Source organism: Zonotrichia leucophrys, chromosome 2 (genome assembly GCF_028769735.1).
Source record: "Zonotrichia leucophrys gambelii isolate GWCS_2022_RI chromosome 2, RI_Zleu_2.0, whole genome shotgun sequence".
Classification (NCBI taxonomy): Eukaryota; Metazoa; Chordata; class Aves; order Passeriformes; family Passerellidae; genus Zonotrichia; species Zonotrichia leucophrys.
This window is the reverse complement of record NC_088171.1, coordinates 135,650,261-135,671,744: the sequence shown is the minus strand read 5'-3', so window position 1 is coordinate 135,671,744 and position 21,484 is coordinate 135,650,261. Positions and strand designations below refer to the sequence as shown.

Here is a 21,484-nt window from a genome sequence, read left to right as displayed (position 1 = left end):
TTAATGTACATCTTCAGAGACAACCACAGAGGTGAGTAAATGTGACTTCTACATCAACCTTAGGGAAAGAGGAAGGATATGGCAGCATGAGGAAAGAAATCAACCTTCCACATATTATTGACAGTGACATGGATGTTAGATGAACAGCCTGCCACTATTTTTCCACCATCTACTCAGAAAAGGGACAGTGATAACCAATAATCACCAGTATGCTTTGCCAAAATCTCATCAGTCACTGGGTATATTGGAGCTTGTTTATGCTTCACTCATTAAACATTGCCCTAGAAAGAAAATTACCAGTTTTATTCCCAGTTTTTTCCTGAGCACACACTGATAGACTGGTACTCAAACATGTCCTAAGATGGCATTAATCTTCAGACACTGCTGTGAGGGAAGGAAAGAAGCTGTATCATAATTTTCATTTCTGCACGGGAGCTGTGGAACAGAAGGAAGAAGGTTGGAAGTTCCCACTGGTGTGGCATGTGTCTTTTAAGGTGTGGCTGCTGATTTTTCTACATACTTATCTGTTGCATATTTTGTGTTAGGAGCTTCTCTTCAATCAGATGTGGAGATGCCATAAACAAATTACTTTTGTACCAAAATGTATTTTTTTTTAAAGATGCAGAGAAAAATGGGCAGAAAGAAGAAAACTAACTGAAAAGAAGCTCACCATGAACCCTAAGGGTTGTGTAAGTGCCCAAACTCATAACTGCAAAGTTTTTACTTTCTGTCAGTTAAGTGGCAGAACCAGTTTTCTCCTGCAGGTCAAAGCTCAGCAGTGCAGTGAACAAAACTCATGCTTTTACAGGGGCCAACTTGAAAGACACAGTGGTTCACACCAGTCTTGAACAGCAGGATTTCCACTCAAATACAAATTAAATTCATCTGAAAATTAGTTTATATAATATGCCATCATGTAAGAATCCTATGGCTAAAACAGGCATGTGCAGAGACTGTTCTTTTAATTGTTTCAATGACCTAAAGTGAGTTTCCTCACCACAAAGAAGCTCTGCAGCATGGTCAGTGACAGAATCTACAGCCCCAGAGCAGCCTCTAACCATAAGAAAATTCTTCCATTTTCTCCAAATCCCTGCAGTACTCTCCAACTACTTTCATCTTACAGACTGTGAAAAACGCCAATCACTTGTTTTTAAAATTTTTTAAAGTTCAACAGTTATTAAATAGTTAAAAAAAATAGTAACACAATTAGAGTAATAACAATTTGGACAAATTGAATTAAGACAATATGAGACAAAAGACAAAGAGTTACGGACGTCTGGGTACCTTTTTCTGGGCATCATGAGCCTGAAAAAGGACCCCTGCTAACAAAGGATTAACCTTTAAGAACAATAGCCTGTTGCATATTCATACACTTCATACATGATGCATAAATTCCATTCAAACACAGGATTTTGTCTGGTCATTGTCAACTTCTTCCTTCTAATCCTAACAGCACCTTCAAGGTGGGAAGAAGTTATTTTCTTCTGATAAGAAGGCAATAAATTCTTTTCCCTGAAAGATTTAGATGTCCTGTGGCTGCCATTTGGTGCGAGTGCCTCATTCCTTTCTTTAGAAACAACCCCACTAGCATAGTTCTTATTTTAACACTTTTTATAACCTAAAACTATATTTAACACAGTACTTAAGAGAATTAATACAGCATTTTTTTCTAACACAACACATATAACATTCATTTTAATATTTGCGAAAAGCCAATCATATAATACATGCATTTTTCACACAGACTACAAAAACTGTAGTTCTACAAGAAGCACATCTCTACTTACTAAAACTTGCATACGTTTTAAATTGCATTTATTGATTTCATAAATTGTAGTATGTATTTAGGTATGCATTTACCATGCACGATTAAAATTCATAATTAAAATATTAATAATCTAGTATTCATGATTGGGAAATTCAGCATAGCATATGTTTTACATGGTTAAAATAAGTAATTTCTTTTTATTTTCTGAGTCTCCTTCTCTGTGAATGCATACATATTATGTGATTTCCAGCAATCTTCCAACTCTGTTATTCTGCCATGTACAGCTGGATTTGGATCACTATCTTAGAACAAATCAATGTTACACTCAATGGAATCCTAAAGTACAGATGCAACTTTTTTCACTGATCATCCTAGCGTATGACTTCTAGTACAAGAAAAGCATTCACAGAATCTCCCAAACAGCATCTTAATAAGGATTTTTTTTATTCCTGACAAAGCTGCCTAATCTCAGAAAACCTCACTGACATTATCCTTTGGTGGCTGGGCACGGGACCAGGCTCCCCAGGCAGGTGGCCACAGTTCCAGGCCTGAGAGTCGCACAGCGCTCTCAGGCACACGGTGTGACTCCTGGCGATGGCCGCCGATGACCCCTGTGCGTTTCTTCCATCTCAGGATGTTCTGTGATTCTGTGACACTCCTAAGCGCTAAAAAACACCAACGCCCCCTCCGTGTCCCCTCGAGAAGAAAGCAAAGCAGTCCAGTCTCTAAACCCGGCCCCTTCCTGGGCCCATGGCAGGAAGCGGCAGGAGAGCAGCAGGGAGCGCAGTGGGAGCACGAAGCTCGTCCTCGGCTGCCCCGCGGGCTCCGGCAGCGCCGCCTTCCCGCGGCCGCGCCTGCCCGCGGCGGGAGCGGACGCGGCGGCGGCGGGGCCGTGAGGCGGGGCCGTGAGGCGTTTTGTCCCGGCCTAAGGCGGGCAGCGCTGCCGTGGGAGACGAGGGAGCATCGAAGCGAGATGCAGTCAGCGCGGGGGCCCGGCGGCATGGCAGGGATCCCCGGCGAGCTCAGCCTCATGGATAAGGGCGTTAAGAGGTGAGTGCGGAGGGGCCGGGAGAGGGGAGGCCGCGGCGCAGGGCCGAGCTGCCGGCTGACGGTGGACTCCTCTCTCCGCAGCCTGAGGGATGTGTCCCTGAGCTCGGACCTGCACACGCTCAACGCCCACTGTAACCTCATCGCCAGGATCCAAGGGCTCGACCACCTCCGCAATCTGCAGCACTTGGATCTGTCATCAAACCAGATCCGCCGCATCGAGGGGCTCGGTTCCCTGGCTAAGCTGCGCACCCTGAGCTTGTCCTGCAACCTGCTAACCAAAGTGGAGGGTCTGCAGTGTTCATTTCTGTCCATTTAGCAAGTTACGAAGGTTTTTCTAAGAGTTGCATTAAGGTTTACTTCTGGAATGTTTGCTTACAATTAAGGTTATACCGAGTTAGTATGCTAGCCATTTTATAAAGTGAATTTTAAGATGAGTATGTGTAGTCTTCGTAAGCCTTATCATAGCAAAATGCCTTTACTTAGAATTAAAACCTGTTTTTTGTGTAATATGATTATAGATTAATGTCATAAGTTGTAGTTATGATCTTTAAAGGTTCACTTTGCAAGTCTTGAATTTGATGAAAACAGAACATTTTTCTGAAAATCTTCCTGTTTCTATTTTTCCCCTCATTTTTTTTAGGATTGGAAAAACTCTTTAATTTAACTATGCTGAACTTGTCATATAATCGCATACATGATCTCTCTGGTAAGTGATGTTGCCATGTGCTGTGCAATACAAAGCATTTGTCTCACTTTAATTTTGAAACACTTGACCAAGTGTATTTTGAGAAGTTTCTAGTACTTCAAGTGCCAGTTCACTGAATAATACTATACAGGTGGCAATTGCTGCTCTTCTCAGCTTTAAAGTTTTTAACACCAAAGATTGCTCTGAACTGGAATTTATTCTTCTGTGTTTGGTGAGGCCAAGCTTGTTCAGAAAGTAGTAAACATTTCACTTAGTTCCAAAGTATTCATATCTTTCATTTTTATAGAACGAAAACGCAACTTCCCATATGATATCGAAGTTTTCTTATATATCTCTGTTGAAATGGTCAGTTGTTCTTATGATTTCATTCTACAAAATCAAGAGAACTTGTAATGGAAAATCAAAAGAACATTGGTAACAATTTTGTTATTGAGCTTGTGTTATAAAATGAAACTTGAAGGAAAAGGTTTATTTTTACATGCTTTTTAACAGTCAGAGATAAATCTGTTTCTTTAAAGTTAGCTCACATAAGTAGTTTAAGTGTTGTACTCTGTGGTAGAGTAGCATAGGTTATTAACATGTGGAGAAGGAATATGGAGCAAGCGTAGTTCTCTCATTTCTAGTTATGATATATTATTTACTGAATATTTTTCAACACAATCCTGTTTGTTTTAAACCTCATAGTCTAGGACTGTAGCAGAAAACATGACTTCGTGGTTGTTTGGGTTTTTTTTTCCTGAAGGATTTCGTTCCCTGCATGGAACCAGACATAAGATTAGCCACATTGACCTTCACAGCAACTGTGTAAGCAATATTAATCACTTACTGCAGTGCACAAAGGGGCTGCGCTGTTTGACAAACCTCACGCTGGAAAGAAATGGAAAAGCCAATCCAGTTTGTCACATAGCAGGTATGGATCTGATCTTATGTAGATAATTTGTGCTCATTAGCTCAGTGATTTCCTTTAAGCTGTGAGGTGTTTTCTGAGGCTTGCCAATTCATTCAAAAACTGGCCAGCCTGCAGAAATCTAAATTCTGTCAAAATGAATTCATTTTCCATTTAAAAAAATCCTTTTTTTCCTGACAGCATGTTCTCAAACTTGTAAATTGTATGCTTTGATAAGGCTCAACATTTTCACCTGTGAGCCCAGAGGAGGGCCACCAGCATGATTAGTGGGATGGAGCACCTCTCCTGTGAGGAGAGGCTGAGAGAATTGGGATTGTTCAGCCTGGTAAAGAGAAGGTTTCAGGGTGACCAGTTGTGTCTTTGCAGTACCTGAGAGGAGTCTAAAAGAAGGAAGGAGAGAGACTCTTTCCAAGGGCATGTAGTGACAGGACAAGGAGGAATGGCTTCAAACTGGAGTACGTTTAGATTAGTATTAGGGAAAAATTCTTTACTGCGAAGGGTAGTGAGGCACTGGAGCAGGTTGCCCAGAGTGGCTGTGGATACCCCATCCCTGGAAGTGTTCAAGGACAGGTTGGATGGGGCTCTGAGCCACGTGGTCTCATGAAAGAACAATAGTATTAATATTATAAGCCGGAAAGGTAGAGAACTCAAAGAATGTATGTAGAGATGCTGAACTTTTAGGCAGAGGGCAGACACAGGAAATAGGTAGTCTGCTACTGCTAGAGACTGCAAGAGAAAGATGAGTACCAGTTAGCTTTTCCTTCTTTTCCCCCTGCTTTGGTTAGCAGTGACAGACTCTGGATACTCTGCAGTAATTAGCATTGTCATCCAATTAGGTGTCAGGTGTTTCACTAGGCAGCTTTGAGGCAAGTTAGAGAATGCATGTGGATGCATCACTTTCAGTTGCATTTGAGCTTCTGCTTTAGGGGCAGGTTTTTCAGGCCATTAAAATGTTATGGTTCATTAAAATGTCTAAGTTCAAACAAGTTAAATTGTAGCATTTTATATTGGTGTAGGGTTTTTTTTTTTCTTTGTGTATAAGAGAGGAAAGTCTCTTACAGGAAGGTGGAAGTGGAGGATTGATGCTTTTGCAAGAGTTCAAATGTAATTTGAAAGAGTGGGACAGTAGGAATTACAGCCATACAAAATAGCAATCATATGAGCATACAACTGATACAGGTGTAATGTATGTACAGTTAAAAAGAAACACCAGGTGTTACTGAGGAAAGCCAAATAAGGTTTTAAGTAATGTTTTTAAATGCACTCATCATGTTTTACAAATACATTGAGACACTACAGAAACAGTAACAGGACTATTAAAGGTATCTGATTAACTTAGAAAATGCCACTAGTTTTCTTCTGCAAGTGTTTACGTACCTCTTCATATCTATGTCTTCGGTGGCACTTTCAAAACTGTAGTGTTCAGCAGCCCAAAGTCTAATCAATTAAAAATGCTAACTTTGGTGCTTTACGGTTTCATAACACTTTACTTCATTCACTGACAAAGGATGAAGTTGTTTAAGCCCTTTCAGAACTTGTTTCTCTATTGCATTTATCTACCCTTCCCTTGGTACAACTGTTTGGGTGCAGTAGACTGATGTTGAAAGGTTGTCTGTGCAATTGCAGTGTGCTGATGGTGGCTGGGAAATCCCTGTGTAGATCAGGACTAGGCAGGCAGCTTCCCAGTTGATTTAATTTGTAATGTTGTCTGTTGAAAGCCTTGGGAGGGGAAAGGTGAGACAATTGTAGATAACGCACCACTTTTTTATTACCTTAAAAATGCAATGAATCATTTAAGATGATGAGGTACCTAAAATACACCAGGTGTCTTCTTGGAAGGTTGATTTCAATTTAAATGTGGTCTTTTTCTCAAGGTTATAGAGAAACTGTTCTTCAGTCATTGCCCCAGCTAACAGTTCTGGATGGAAGAAATACTTCTGGTGAACCAGTGGACCTGGCAGAAGAAAACCGTTCGGATTTGCAGTGTTTACAAGACATTTTGGGCTCTTTGGTTTCATCTGGGTGCCCTTCCACCCGAGATCAGGTGCCATAGTTTGTGTGTACTAGTCTTAAAATTGACACATTCTATTTTTATATTGCATGCAACATACTAATGCTACAAGAGTTGTCTTATCTTCTGATAGAGCAATGTTCCCTTACCGCTGGCGACACCACACATTGACCAGGCGCTGGCTCAGTTTCGGCAGCGTTCAAGGGTACCAGTTCAAGGTGCCACCAGCTCTTCCACAGAGCTTCTCTCATCTTCTGAACCTGAGAAGACCCAGCTTGATAAAATACGCAGTGAAATGAGGATTAAAAAAATAGAAGATCAGATTTTACAGATACTGCAAAAGGTGATTTTTTTTTATTTCTGTGATTGCACAGCAAGTTTTGTTTGTAAGATAAGGTGTGCCTTTCTGGTAATGAAAAATTTGCTTAACCAGACTAGAGCATTTCTACTGGTATTATGGGCTGACTGTGCTAATGTGTTCTTAATCATTGTGAGAAGCTGGGAATAAAATAAAAACTAGTCTTTAAAACTGAAGATTGCATTTTGTATCATGAATCCTAAATCATTCCGTACAGTATAAAAACCATAGCGTATGGGACTAGCAGAGCTATCCGATCATGTTGTATTAGAAAATTATTTTTATGTTGCTTTTTTTTTTAAATCCTGAAACCATCCATGTACTACCTGAACCAGAGTAAAACATGAAGTGCACCAAAGTGCCTGGATTATACAGTTGGTGAAAATTAATTTCACCAATAGGTCAACTTGGTCTGATATGCTTCTCATGTATTAGTTTCTGTTGTTAACACAGACAACATAAGTTTGTCAGGTTTGTTTGGTACTGGTGTTTGCAAGGCTTTTTTGGTTTTAAGTGCTGTGTTGGTTTCACATTTTTCCCCAACTGCCTAAGGATCTTACCAAACTTCAGGTATTTCAAATGGCAACAACTATATGTTCTCAAGCATCCTGGGTTTACTTCAGCTTTAAAACAATAAAATATTTCAGCAAGGAGGGAAGGGATTGTAAAGGTAAAGAACTGGAAGCAATTGTTTAGTTTTTGTCAAAATTATTTTGTACGAACTTTTTTAAAAATTGCACCTGAATAAGTGTTAGCCAATCAAAAATTGTAAAATTTGTACCTAAAACTTTGATCTCTTCTTAGGTATCTGATAGTTCAAGACAGGAAGCTGCTCCAAGTGCTCTCAAAGCTAAGAGAGACACAGATCCAACTTCTGAGAGTGACAATGAAAGTGGAAAAGAGAACAACAGAAAGGTCAAAGGAAGCAAGATCCCCACTTACCGTAAAACTGCCTTATCTACAAAAGGTCGTGCAAGTCATCTAAAGAAAAAAAATACTGGCAGGTATCTCAGTGTTTACTATATAAAGCCAAAATTAATGAAACTGAGTATTTTCAACATGAACACTGAAAATTGAAACATTTCACTGAAAGTGGTAGGTTGAGTAAATTAAATCAAGTCAATTAATAGTACCCTGAAAATGAGTAGCTACTGAGGCTTCATTCAGTTGTTTCTCCACATGAGCTGTTTCTTTCTTCAGGTGAGAAGGAAATTGAACTGAAGATTCCTAAACACTTTTGAAATCCTAGCAGCTTATGTTTCTGTCTTTATTTTAAATTGTGGTGGCAAAAGAATTTTCCACAGATGGAACTGAGTAATTAAAAGATTCATGATGTCAGAACAGTGGTCAAGAATACATATTTTTGATGAAGCTGAGGATGCCATAGTGATTAGTTTGATTTGTACAGTAAATATCAGAAGTGATGAGTAGAAGACAATACAAATTGGAATATATTTGTTCAGTCAGCCACTGCAGCTCTACAGCTACTCTACTCTTCTAAAGTTATTTTGTGACTATGTGGTCATGAGATGGTTTTAGGCAGCATCTGCTAGTTCTAAGTATCTTTTTAGAGCTGAATATTTGAATTTAGCTGTTTCTGTGGTCTGATTGCAAATTATTTTCTAAATGGTTTTGAACTCTTTAGTATTTAACTGCTGCACTAAACTGTAATTTTTTTTCATTTAAAAGTGTCTGAATCCACTGTTACTCTTTCAGCTCTACATATAGGGAAGACAAGAAAAGTTCCTCAAAGTGTTCATGCTCCAGTGAGAATGACTCTCATTTTAAAGTAGTGGGAAGAAAAGCTGAAATACTAACTGGAAGACAGAGCAATATGGAAAAAGTAGAAGAATGTAATTCAAATCACATAGAGGAATCAACATACCGAGTAGGTTTTGCATCATTTCCAGTTAAATATATCTTCATCTGAAGCCAAACATGTCTCCTGGTCAAACTAAAACCGTAGGTTACGAAAATAATTGCATGTAGGTATTATCAAAAGTAGTGGAGTTCTTGTAGTGCCAGCTTGGGAGATGTGTTTTATTTCACTTTTATGGGAGTTTTTGGACTGGTCACTTGCACTTTCTTCTGTCATCCATGAATTCCAGAAAGACAAAAAACGTCTTTTTCTACAATTATAAATATTGTTTATAATTTTTGGCTATGTTTGAATGTTTCCTATTAAGTTGATGCTTATCACATTCTTGCTAAGGCACTGATTCAAGAACTGGATCAAGAGAAAGAAAAGAGGTGGAAAGCAGAGCAAGCAGAGAAGAAATTATTAGAGCATGTCAGTGAGCTACAGAAGCAGGCAAAAGAAGAAAAGAATATTCAGAGTATGGCTTTATTCACTAGAGACAGGTAGGGAAATAATGCTATAGTCTAAGAGTTGGTTATGGTGGGTTTTTTTAGTTTCCAATAATTCATTTTGTAGGCTTAAGAAACAAGGACAGCTTTAAACAAGATACTGGAAAATAAGGCATCAAGAAGTAGTGCTAAAATTTCTCTGAGTATTACCTAGTGAAATTCTCTTCTGCAGCTTTCTTCCTGTTCTTGTCACAGAACAGTATCAGTATGCCACTTTCCTGTGTTTCTAGCCATTACTTTCCAAACAACCTGTGTCATAACTATACCTTCAGTTCAAGCTCTAGTAGCTGTCCCATATCATACTTCTGCCTTCTGTGTCCCAGTCTCCCTTTCCACATACATCTAGAGCATTCTTTGCTTTTTTCTGCGCTGCACATTAGAACAAAAATGTTTCTGGCAGGCCTAGAGTTAGCCCATAGGCAATGAATTGTGCAGGGCAGGCCTAGCCCATCGTCAGAGAGGAAGATGTCATCATCCTTGTGTGTTCTGAGTGGCAGCCTTTCTTTTCCAAAGATCTCCTTTTTCTTGGAGATGCCTGCTCCATTTGGCTTTTTCTTCACTGTATTGTATTTATCAAAGCCTCATTTTCTTTTAGGAAGAACTAAATCATGTGCTTCCTGAGTTACCATCCATAACTGACTGTGAATATTTCCCTTTTTTCCCTTTTTGTTTTAGGTTCACTTCCTACCTTTATTTTATACCTATCTACATTTATACCATCTTCTCTAAGAGGCTTATTATGTTCCTGTAAAGAAATGTAATACTGGAATGTCATTTCCTAAAAGATACATCTATGAGGTTGTCTCTCTCTCAGGTTTTTGAAAATGAATCTCCATATAATAATGCTACACATGACTCTATTAATAGTATATATCTCTAAACAGTTTTATATGACAGTGATATAAATAGTAAAACACAGTAAAATACAAGATGTGTAGCTACAACAGCTACGAATGCCTTTTTCTCAATGTATTTGGCATGAAACTTACAAGTAAAACATTTATAATACAACTTCACTGCGTTTATTCTCAGGTTAAAGGAATTGATATTGAAAGAGAGAGATGCCAAAGCAAGACTGCAAGAAGATGTCCAACAGTTGAAAGGTGAAACTGAAAGGCTTACTAATGAGCTAAATCAGGCAAGAACTAAAGAAGCAGAATATCAGAAGGCCATGCAAGCTTTAGAAGAAACACTATCCAAGATGGAGACACAAAGGTTGCAGCAGCGAGCAGCAGAGGTAAATATTTTTCATGAGTGAATTATGCAGTGGCAACAGGGTGGCTACCATAGTCCTGAATACAAAGAAGTACTAGATTTTACCAACATTGAGTCTGAGTTTTCCAAAATAAAACCTGGGGCTTTTTTTTCTGCATAGTAGTAGTTAGTAACAGGTATCCATTTTAACTGTCAATTGATGTATTTTATAAATACAAATTTTAAATATAAATTTTATGGTGGCCTTAAGATAAAGGAGAGCAAGTTCTATGTACTTAACACTAAGAGTTGATATTTTCTGAAAACAGAGTGATAAAGACAAGTTTTTAAAGTTGCTAAAATCAACAGACATCTTACTACTGGGATGGAAATATGGTGGTTCTGTTTGTTTCACTGGCCTAAAGAATTAGATGTTTTTAATTGCAACCAGAGCAAAACAGTAATTGCTGAGAACATGAAAGATTCTGGTTAGTTTGTGTGATGTTTTGTGTTTGTTTGGGATTTTATTTGTTTTATTTTTACAGCTGGAGAAGATAATGATGCTTTTGTAGTCAGAGGCTCTTTGTTAAGTATACAAATATATAAGATCAAGATGCTGGACCAGATGCTGCCACTATTTCTTTGTGAGAAATTAATTGTTGAATTTTCAGTGCCCTCCAATATATACTCCTTTTGTTTGTTTATATTCCTATGTTAGTCCATTCCTATGTCACTTAATTTAGAGAAAATGAATCTTAACACATCCATCCTGAAAAGTCTTTGAACTGATAGTGTGGTGCTTTAGGAAGTGTTGTTGTTTAGGTTCCCTGGAAGGAATGAAAATCAGGAAGTGTCCTGACAAACCCATCCAAGCACCCTCTACTTTAGGCTCCTGGTTGGGGACTTGAGTGGCTCTTCCATTTCTTCCTTAGCTGTAGATACCCTGGAGCTATAATGGAATCTAGAGATGACCTTCAGTTTAGATCAGGGGTCTGCCTGTCAGTTTAAAATGTACTAAATTTAGTGTGTGTGTGATTTTTTCTATCCCATAATGATGAAACACCTCATTGATGTATGAGGCTTTTTATTTTTCTTTTGATGAGTTTGTAGAAATAAGTCATCTCTTTTGGTGGTAGTAACATTGTTTTTATTAAGGGAAGATCTTTTTTTCCTGTCCTTAAGATCCTGTAGCAAATACTCCTTAATAATTATGTTTCAAAGAATAAATCATGATACTCTCAAAACTAAATCCTCTTTTTGAATGTTCAGATTTAATATACCTTTGGCCTATTCTATCAATTCCAAGATTAAGAAATTCTAGAATATTCCAGAGAGCTTTCTCATTGTATATCCCAGCAATTACTTTCAGAGGTAAATTATGGTTACTCCATGTAGCCACCATTATTTAAGACCTTCAGTCAGCATTACTAGATGACTTCTTGAAGAGATTCAAGATGAGTAAGTTTACTATGCATCTAAATGTGTACCCTATTCCCTTGTATTTCCTTGACATTTTTGTCAAAATGTGTTCTTGCTTGTCATTTTTAAGTGCTTCAGTTTAGGAGAGAATTCCTTCACTTCTTCCACAAAACAAAGGAATACAGTGTGATGTGTCTAAAAGTTACTCATTAAATTGTTAATGAAAAGGCTTAACATGTAGAATATAAAAACTTAGCCTTCTGAATTGTCCTGATTTTGAATTACCATTTAATGAGTAATCAAAACCTTTTTTATAACTTTTTTTCTTCATGTTGAATCAGAAAAGAGTTTCATATTTAAAAGGCTTAAGTCTATAAAATTGAATTACACATAAAAGCTTGCATCGAATGGAAAAGTGGAGTATGCCATCTGCTGTTTGTACCAATTCTACATTTTTTGTAAAATCATTAGAAAGCAGCTCTGTTCAGCAGCTCTAAACTGTACAAATCAGAAAGATGGAGATTTTTGACAAAAGTGGAGTGTTAAAATGAAGTTAATGTTGAATACATCTAAAAATGTTTTGTTTGAAACTAATACAAGTACTACAATAAAAGAGTTTCCAATTGCAGAAATTGTTCTGCCAATGCCCTTCTTCTTCCACTTCTGCAGGACACCTCGAAGTTCTTTACAAATTAAGTAAATGCCATTGGTTCTTTATCAAGGTTGCTGTTTGAGTTGTAGGAAGTTAAGACTTTATTTTAAACATCTTATCTTAGATTTCTTCAAGTGTTACAATATATTAAGAAAAACCAAAACAAAATCAAACAAAAACACCCAAACAAAAACTCTTAGAAGGCACCTGTTTCTTTGTGTTCTAGTAAAAAACATGACAATTAGATTACAGTTTCAAGAAGATCTTGCTCTTGTCTTTATGACATAGATGAAACAGTTGCAAGAAGCAGAGCTCAAAGCATCAGCAAATGAAAGAGAAGTACAGATACTTCGAATATCTGTCCGACAACAGAAGGAGAAGGTAAAACAACTCCATGAGCTTCTTGTATTAAGAGAGCAAGAGCAAAGGTATGGGGTCATTATTTTCTTTTCACAAGTTAGTAGAGATGTTTGTGTTGCCAGCATGGCTTTTTGAATGTGTTCTAAAGTATGGATGCGTTTCTGTTCGGGTTTGGTTTGTTTTGGGTTTTTTGTTTACTGGGAGAGATGGTCATTGTGAAAACGTAGATGTCTTCCTACACATTTGCTTGCTCATTTAGGAATATCTTGTAGATTCCTGACTCATAAGTTCATGTAGGCAACTTCCAGCCTTTCATGTGAAAGGTTTTTCTCTTACAATATGGCCAAATTCATTATTTTAAATACTTGATCTGTAATCCAGGAATAATCAGATAAAAATAAAATCATATTTGAATTACTGACTGAAGAGCTGCATATGCTACAATAACACAAAGTATTCTGCAGCCTCTGCAGAACCTTGCTTGTTGGGTGGCATGTGAGTTACTTGCCTGGCTGTTTTCCTCTTTGAAAATTTCCCTTTTTTGGAGAATACTTGAGGCTAAGTTCTGTGGTGTTCAGCTAATACAATCAGATATGTGTAAAAACTGTATCAAGAATACCATGAGATATAGTATTATATAAGGGAGGTTATTAATAAAATAAGCTAGTTAAATTTGCTAAATTGTACAGGGGAAAATGTACTGTCACCACGAAAATGGCAGGTTTAGATAGGAAGAATCTTACAGCTTTATTTTGAGAACTTTTTAAATAATTACCTCATAAAACTCCAAAAGATAAAAGGACAGTGGATTTTTTTTCTTTTGCTTTAAAGTAGATGAACAGAGTAGCATTGAAGTACAGGGTACATTTTTTTCAGCATTGTCCTTTTAGGTCGCTGTTGCTGCTGCTTTGCAGGTTTTGGGTCTGAGTGAATAGCAGCAGTTGTTGGGTGACGGTGAAAGGAATGACTGCAGAACAGGGTGTCTGGCTGTACAGGGCTTTTTCCCTGATTCCAATGTCACTTCCAGATGTTTGTTAACAGCAAAGCATACAAGTGCTAAATCACAGCAAAAGCACAATTGAATAATTTCTACAAATGTTTGAATTAAAAAGTAAGGATATTCCTTTGGGTGTTTTTAACAGTATCAACAGAATTTTCCTCATGCTAGGGCCATTGTCAGAGAAGACTGAAGGCTGTCTGTGAGATGACAGCCTTTATTATGTATTTATTTATTATGTAATTCATTATCCTTGTTCAGTAAGACCAAGGAAATGAATTAAAACAGCATTGTGAGATCCTGCAGTTCATATCTCAAGTGTATGCTTGGTAATTTCAGGAAAGAACTTGGAACCCGAGTTGCTTTGAATGGACCTGAATTTCAAGATGCTTTGTCAAAAGAAATGGCTAAAGAGGAGCAGAGGCATGAACAGTGTGTTAGAGAATTGCAGGAGAAAATTAACATGTCAAACCAGAAGTACAGAGAGTTAGAAGATGAATTTCGTTTAGCTTTAACTATGGAAACAAAAAGGTTTAAAGAGGTAAGACTAAGAGAACATTTTATCTCACACTAGGTGGGGTTGTAGTTCTCTTAAATGTGTTGGGTTTGGGTGGATATTCTGGGAGTGGTTTTTTGGTGTTTTGTTGGGTTGGTTGTTTATTCCTGTGATCTTTGCTCCAAGGATTCATGCAAGAATACTGGTAGAAAGATTTGAAATATCAGTGATTAGAACAATGACAGCAAATGCCAAGTCAGCATTCAAAAACCCCAACATTTTTGTTCATATGAAGAACTTAATCACTTAATCAAAAGAAATTTTAAGAATCCCTTCTGTCTGATGTTAGTAATTTCTTTTAAAATATGTTGACCTTCAATTAGAATATATTCAATTACAGTAAAACCTCTTTATTGGTTTGTGTTTTGATAAGGTTATCATTAAATATATATATACAAGTGTATTTAGTAATATAGTTCCTTATTGTGTAAATTTTCAAAATTGAATTTTGGATATATATTTTGAAACTCAAATTCAAAACTTGCTTGCAAAATTCCTCAAGGAGTTTATTTCTGTGGCTAGTATTTACATTTTTCATATGTTAAATAAAATATTAAATTCTTCACCTTAAACTTGGTTTTCTTTGATTTAAATAAATGGGAAATTGGGAAAAGACAGGGGTTTTACCCTTCAAAACTTTCTGTTGCAAGAAAGAAAAGTCTTGAATTAACTTTGTCCTTCTTTTGTGATTTTAATGTCATTTTTAACAATGAGATTAAATCAAGGCATTGTTTTTAGCTCCCAAGTATGTTTTTTCTGCTCTGCTTCCCATCCACCCATAATTTTTTTTTCTGTGTGTTAGGGTTTTTTTTTGGTTGTTTGTTTGGAGGTTTTTGTTATGTTTTGTTGGGTTGGGGGTCTTTTTACAAGTACTCAGCTGGGCAGAACCAGTTTTTCAAGTTGTAGGTTCACAAATAAACCAGGAGAAAACTGGTTCCAGACTATCACTAATTTCCTATAGAGTTGATGAATTTCTGTGTCTTCACTTGAAATTCGAGTGTCAGTTATGTTTATATATGCACCTTTTTTTTCCAAATAGTAGCATTTTTCAAGTCTTGTTTTCTAAAATTTTAGGTAAAAGAGGGGTATGAAAAAGCTTCTGCTGATTTAGTTGAACACAAACAAGCCCTGTTTGAGTTGGAACAAAGAGAAAAAGACATGGCAAGTCTGATCCAAGACCTGACAAATTTAGTGGAAGAACAGAAAGCAAAAATTGCAGAATTAACAAAATCAAATGAAGAAGCTACAGCAAACCTAAAGGTATTTGTTTCAAAACATTTCAATTACCCAGATTATTTTTTGTGATGTTTCATCTATAAAAGTTAATGATTAACTAAAAGGCACAGGTTTCCTATTGCACTTAAATGCAGTAGTGCACACCAGCCTTTATTCTTGCATCTTGCACTTCTGTTTCTCACAAACACTGCTCCCCATATAGAACAATGTCAACTCACTCATGTTTTGGAAAGTGAACTCCTTGCCCTTTGAGCAGTAGAAGTTTTTACATAGCAGTTGGGCTACATTAATAGCCCTGACCCCTTATAAATTCAAAGAAATGGAACATGCTTCTGCACTGGTCACTTATATGAAGTAAAACTGTAATTGAACAAATAATGCCATGTAGTTATTAGCAGCTTAGTATCTCCTAGTTGTATAATATTAGTATTATTTGTTATCTACTGTCAGATTTTAATCTTAAATCCTGTGGGCACAGTTGTTTTGTGATAACATATTCTAGCACTATTATCTGTAAATAATGTTTTTAAATTTAAAGGACATAACTTTTGAATGGTTGTGTGATCCAGTCCAGCTTTGTGCTAAAACTTGTGTGGAATACAACCCCTACACAGCTGTTTCTAATCTCCCCTCTACATGTTGTTGCTAGGGTGCCCCAACATTTTGTTGTTGTACAGAATATGATTCTGCCAGTCAGTGATGCTTTTAAGAATAAAATTGAAAAATACCTATATTAAATAGCTGTAATCTGTAAAACAAAATGTGGCTGGGATAATTGAAGATACATATTTATCTTTGGAAATGAAAGTATGTCGCAGCTTCTGTCTTCTTCTGATTCAGTTTTTAATATCTTTACTTTACTTTGCTTTTCCTGACTTATGCATTTATAATTCTAAACTGCTTTATATTATGACATTAATACTTTAGAGTGGGTATTTAGAAGTCAGCTTTACAGTTTTCTGGGACTGAAGGATGTCTGTCTGAAGAAAACATTTGTGTTTCACTACTGGAATGAGGTACAGATAGAGCCCTGAATGCAAGCAGAATATTTCTCAGTTAACTTAATTTGGTGTATATAAGGATTACTTTCCTAATCCCTTAGTATTGATTTGAAATTTTGCGCATTGTTTTAAATGATCTTACTGTCTTTTCCCAATGTTTGTTTGTACAGTGTCGAACTGGAGAACTTGAAACTGTGATTGAGGAGGACAAACAAAAGGCTGTTCAAGTTGAACTTCTAAAAAAGGAAAATGCTAAACTTGTTTCCCAGCTGACAGCCCAGGAATCTGTGATTGATGGATTAAAAATGGAAAGAAAAATATGGGGGCAGGAGTTGGCAGAACAGGGTAAAATAGTGGTTTTTTTTCTTTTGCAGGAGAAAAAAAAAGGTGTTCAATATCTTATGTTTCAGATAAACACTCCAATAGAGTTTTAATCATGACAAGGTCCTTGGATGCCTTCCTGATCTTACCCAGTTATAAAGATGATGTGCAACAATAAATGTTCTGTGGCACATGGGCTGATACAGGATCTGTAACGGCACTTGTGGGAGTCAGCTGTGAATACAGTTTATCTGTTTCCTGAAAATGTGAAAATGCCATGAAGTTGTACAAAGAACTTTTAAACATGAAACTAGAAAAACAAGGATCTGTAAATAATGTTATGTAATGCTTCTTGTCTAGCAGGGAAATCTAATATGGAAATTTCAGTATATCTCTTAAAACAGTGTTAAATGCTAGAAGAAAAAATGTTTGGGCATTTTTCTCTATTCCTGTGATTCAGCACCACCTTGTGGTCTTTAGGGGTCTGTAAGAATTATTGTCAACTATTTTTAGAGAAGTTTTCATAAAGGATAAAACACAGACCTTCAGTTCTGCATTTCCTCTTAAGTGTTACCTACCTACAGAGTAAATCCTTACAGTGTTTCCAGTGGGAAAAACAGTCAAACCTTTGGTTTGTAAGGTTCTTACCTTTGCCTCGCCCAGCCCAATCTCCCAACATTCCACATCTTGAAATCAATATCCTGTTTTGTCCAGGAGCTCATCTTGCACAAGATCGGGGGAGACTGGAGGCAAAAATTGAAGTTTTAACAAATGAGATTGACACATTAAAAAAGCAAAAAGAACAGGACAGTGATACCATAAAAATTAAAAACAAAATAATGGATGATCAGACAGAAACAATTAGGAGACTAAAAGAAGTAAGTAAATCTGACAATTTGTGTGCTTAACTTTCACTGCAAGTCTTAATTTTAGCTACGACAAACCCTTTGATAAAAGCTGGGTCTGCAGTTAGAGTTTTCTGACTCACAAATGACAATCAGGCTGTCAGTGGCAATTCATTTCACTGAGAGCAGAAGAGGGCTTTTTATTAAATAGATGCACAGTGATATTACTTTGAATCTCTCATTGAACCATATTTATGTACAGACTTTCTTCTCTTTGCTTCAGTGTATTCTTGATAATGATTTTGCGAGGGGTGAAGCTAGGATAGCATAATTCTGAGTGTTTAAAAGAAAAGGAAAAATAGTTTTTAAAAGTTTGCTCCACATTTATTTTACAACATAAATATTTTTTATTTAGTTAGCTCTTGTAAAATAGTATTTTGGCAGCAGAAGTAATATGTTTTGTCCCAATAATTCCATTTGTCTCATTTCGAGACTTAAAACTTTAGCTTAATAATCAGTTTTATAGCATGTTATGCCAAAGTTAGATGCATTAGTAATTGTTACACAGATTGTGAGCTCAGTAGCTTACATATAAGTTGTTTATTCAACTCTTATGTAGAATAAGAGTTCAAAATAACTTTTTTCTTATCTTGCCTTCAACTTCAGATTTATGTTTTGATGACTTTTTTTAAAATTCAGACTTCTTTCAGATGAAGTAACTGACTGTCACTTTACTAAGTGTTTTTCATAGATTCAGAAGACTAAACTTTTATGTTCTTTGCTTTATTCCATCATAGACTAAACACATACTCTTAAGGGGTAACAATAAAGTTAAGGAAGTTTGTGTGTTCTAAAATATTTGTCTTCTAAAGGGCTTACAAGAAAAAGATAAACAAATCAAAAAACACCATGAAGAAAATCGGGAAGCTCAGAAATTGCTTCAAATACAGTTGGATGAAAAAGCTGCTGAATGTGAAAACCTAATGAAAAAATTAGAAAGGCAAAATGAAAGAAAAGAGGAATTAAAGCAACTGCTAGAAGAAAAAGAAGTAGAACTTGATGACATTAAGAATGCACACAGGTGATACATAAATATCACAATAATTCTTTGGGATCATTGTATGCAACACTGCTCTGAAGTTATTCTTGCTTGCTATTAAAACCCACAGAAATGAGGAAAAATGGAAGCATGTGAAACTCTTCTGCCTTCCTAACAAGTGGTATTTACATTCATTGTAAGTATGTGCATTTTATTTTCAGTGCACTGAAAAAGAGGTGGCAAGGTAAAGGAGAGCTGTTAAGCCAGCTGGAGATGCAGGTTAAACAAATGAAGGAGAACTTTGATTTCAAAGAGAAGAAGCTGATTGAAGAGAGAAATAAAAGTCTTCAAACTCAAAGGTAAACACTAATAATTTATTTTGTGACTACTCAGTTATGTAGAGTTGCACTATTAATAACTGTGCCGAAGTGCTTGATTATGGGGTGAAACAATATGTAATCCTTTTTAACTACCTGGTGAGCCCAGTTACAAACTGGGCCTAGAAGGAATTCTTGCTGTAGAGGTGGAATGGAATCGGCATTCAGTTAGAGCATTTGGCATCTGAACATCATTATTTCCATTTTCTTTGAAAATGACCTCATACAATTGGCCTTGCCCCATCAATCCAACCTGCCCTGATCCCTTCTGTAGAGCCTTCCTGCCTTCCAGCAGATCAACACTCCTGCCCAAGTTGGTGTCTGTTAATCACTGTTTCAGTCTGTGACAGACTGTTTCTAAATTACCCATCATTCTTTTCCCATACAAATAGCAAGATTAAAAATTTATTTTCTTGTTCCTCTTACTGTCAATTTCTTAAATTAATTAATAGTTAAATATGAGATGATACAGGAACTAGTACTCATAATCTGAAAAATTATTTCATATGCTTCTGGAAGGATGGAGAAGTTTACTAAACTGATGATTTTCACTTTATTCTTTGGCCCCCTTCTCATGTTTTTCTTCCTTCCTCCCAACTATTCTTGAAAAAATACCAGCTAGTTAATAAGACTGCATAAAAATTAAAAAATAACAGAACCACAACAAATCAACAACAAACAACAATAACAAAAAAGCCAAACAAAACAAACCACCTCAAACAGTCAGTAGTGTTGGGGTTTGAAACTTGCAGGAGATCAATAGTGAAAATGACATTTTTGTTCTAAATAATTCTGGTTTGTTTCAGAATTTTCTTGTAAATTAATTGTATAAAATTGCCTTGCATTTTGTTCCTGCATATTTAAGAATTATCCCTTATAAGCAGAATTTGCTTGCAGTTAAAGAAATGCTTCTTTGTGGTGAAGGAGACACTTCTATTTCTGTGAGACACAGGCTCACAGGCTGTTCACAGGATCACACAGTTCATTCACTTCTTGGGAACCAAAAGCAGAAGGAGATATTTGAAAATACATGGAGTTCTTGTCCATGTTGACAGTAGCAAGCCCCAATCTTCATATCCTTTGCTGGTGATTAAGTGTCTCTCCTTAGAGAATGCCAGAGTGCATAAAGCTAGAAATTGTACTTGAACAAACAGGACACTTCTGATGCCAGTATGTAATTGTATTCATGCTTATGTTATTAAAACCTTATCAAAGGTAGAACTGGACAGAGCAAAATACTTCAGTTGTTTGCAGGACCGTGATTTTTTTTTTCCAATAATTTTTTTAGGATTGCTATGGAAAAGCTTCATAAAATGGATAATGCCTTCAGAAAGAAACTTGAGTCAGTTTTGGCAGCACATCAGGAAGAACTCTTGCACCTGGAAAATGAAAAGGAAAAACAAATTGAAGCAGCAAATGAAAAAGTAACACTCAATTTATACATTTTTATTGTATTTGCATTTTTATTCTACAGCTGCTACAAGAGTGGTGCTTGGAAGTCTCCTGTTTGAATCTGTCAGGCTGACTGGATGGAAACAGTCCTGGTTTAGTACTCAATCTTTGCACAGCAAGAAAATCTCTAGACTTGTGCCTTTGTAATGTTTTATATTCAAGCAGAGTAAAGCTCCATGCTATGCAGCTATTATGAATCAATAGCTAAACATTTCCTTATCCATACAGGCAAGAGTAGTGTTGACTATGCCAGATAATCCATTTAACTCACCTGTGCCAACCTTAACTGTTACTGTTTCTGTCATCTACTCCATTCTTCCTTAGCATGACAGCTGATGCTTTTTTTCCTTAATAAGTTTTCTGTATTGATACAGTACTTGCTACCGCCTAGCAGATTAATACATTTTTTTGAAGAAAAAATTCTGCTTCTGAATCCAGTATCAAGAGTAATGCATTGCATATTCAAACATAAGCATGTAACTCTTGCATTGCTTATCAGTGTTAAAAATTGCCAAGATTATATGGGTTTAGGTGTATTAAGAAAAGCAAGAATTCTACTTCATCTCTGTGTGCTCTTTCAGGTCTACTCTGTTGAAGAAGAAATGCGGGAGCTTCTGCAAGAAATGGCAAACAATAAAAAAGCCATGGAAAATAAAATACGACGACTTACAAATGCACTGAATGATATTCAACAAGACTTTGAGGATTATTAATATTTATATTAAAATGTATGTTACTGTTTCATATTCCCCAACAATTACACAAGCAGTTTCATCCACTACAATGCATTTGTCCTTGTTTTCTAGAGAATTAAGTCTTTGTTGTATATTTAATAGTTCAGGGAGCAAACAAGTGTTTTTACATTATT

General features: G+C 36.5%; 1 protein-coding gene across 1 annotated transcript; it reads left to right on the top strand.

Moving 5' to 3' along the window:
- Window positions 1–2,633: 2,633 nt before the first annotated feature.
- On the top strand, window positions 2,634–21,457 carry LRRCC1 (leucine rich repeat and coiled-coil centrosomal protein 1). Its single transcript, XM_064706565.1, has 19 exons — window positions 2,634–2,818; window positions 2,900–3,105; window positions 3,459–3,524; window positions 4,267–4,434; window positions 6,306–6,475; window positions 6,576–6,785; window positions 7,605–7,804; window positions 8,517–8,688; window positions 9,013–9,161; window positions 10,200–10,404; window positions 12,721–12,860; window positions 14,129–14,330; window positions 15,420–15,605; window positions 16,753–16,927; window positions 17,618–17,781; window positions 18,621–18,829; window positions 19,009–19,146; window positions 20,453–20,588; window positions 21,198–21,457. The coding sequence occupies exons 1-19, from the start codon at window positions 2,742–2,744 to the stop codon at window positions 21,327–21,329; spliced, it is 3,105 nt and encodes a 1,034-aa protein (XP_064562635.1). The 5' UTR covers window positions 2,634–2,741; the 3' UTR covers window positions 21,330–21,457.
- Window positions 21,458–21,484: the final 27 nt, after the last annotated feature.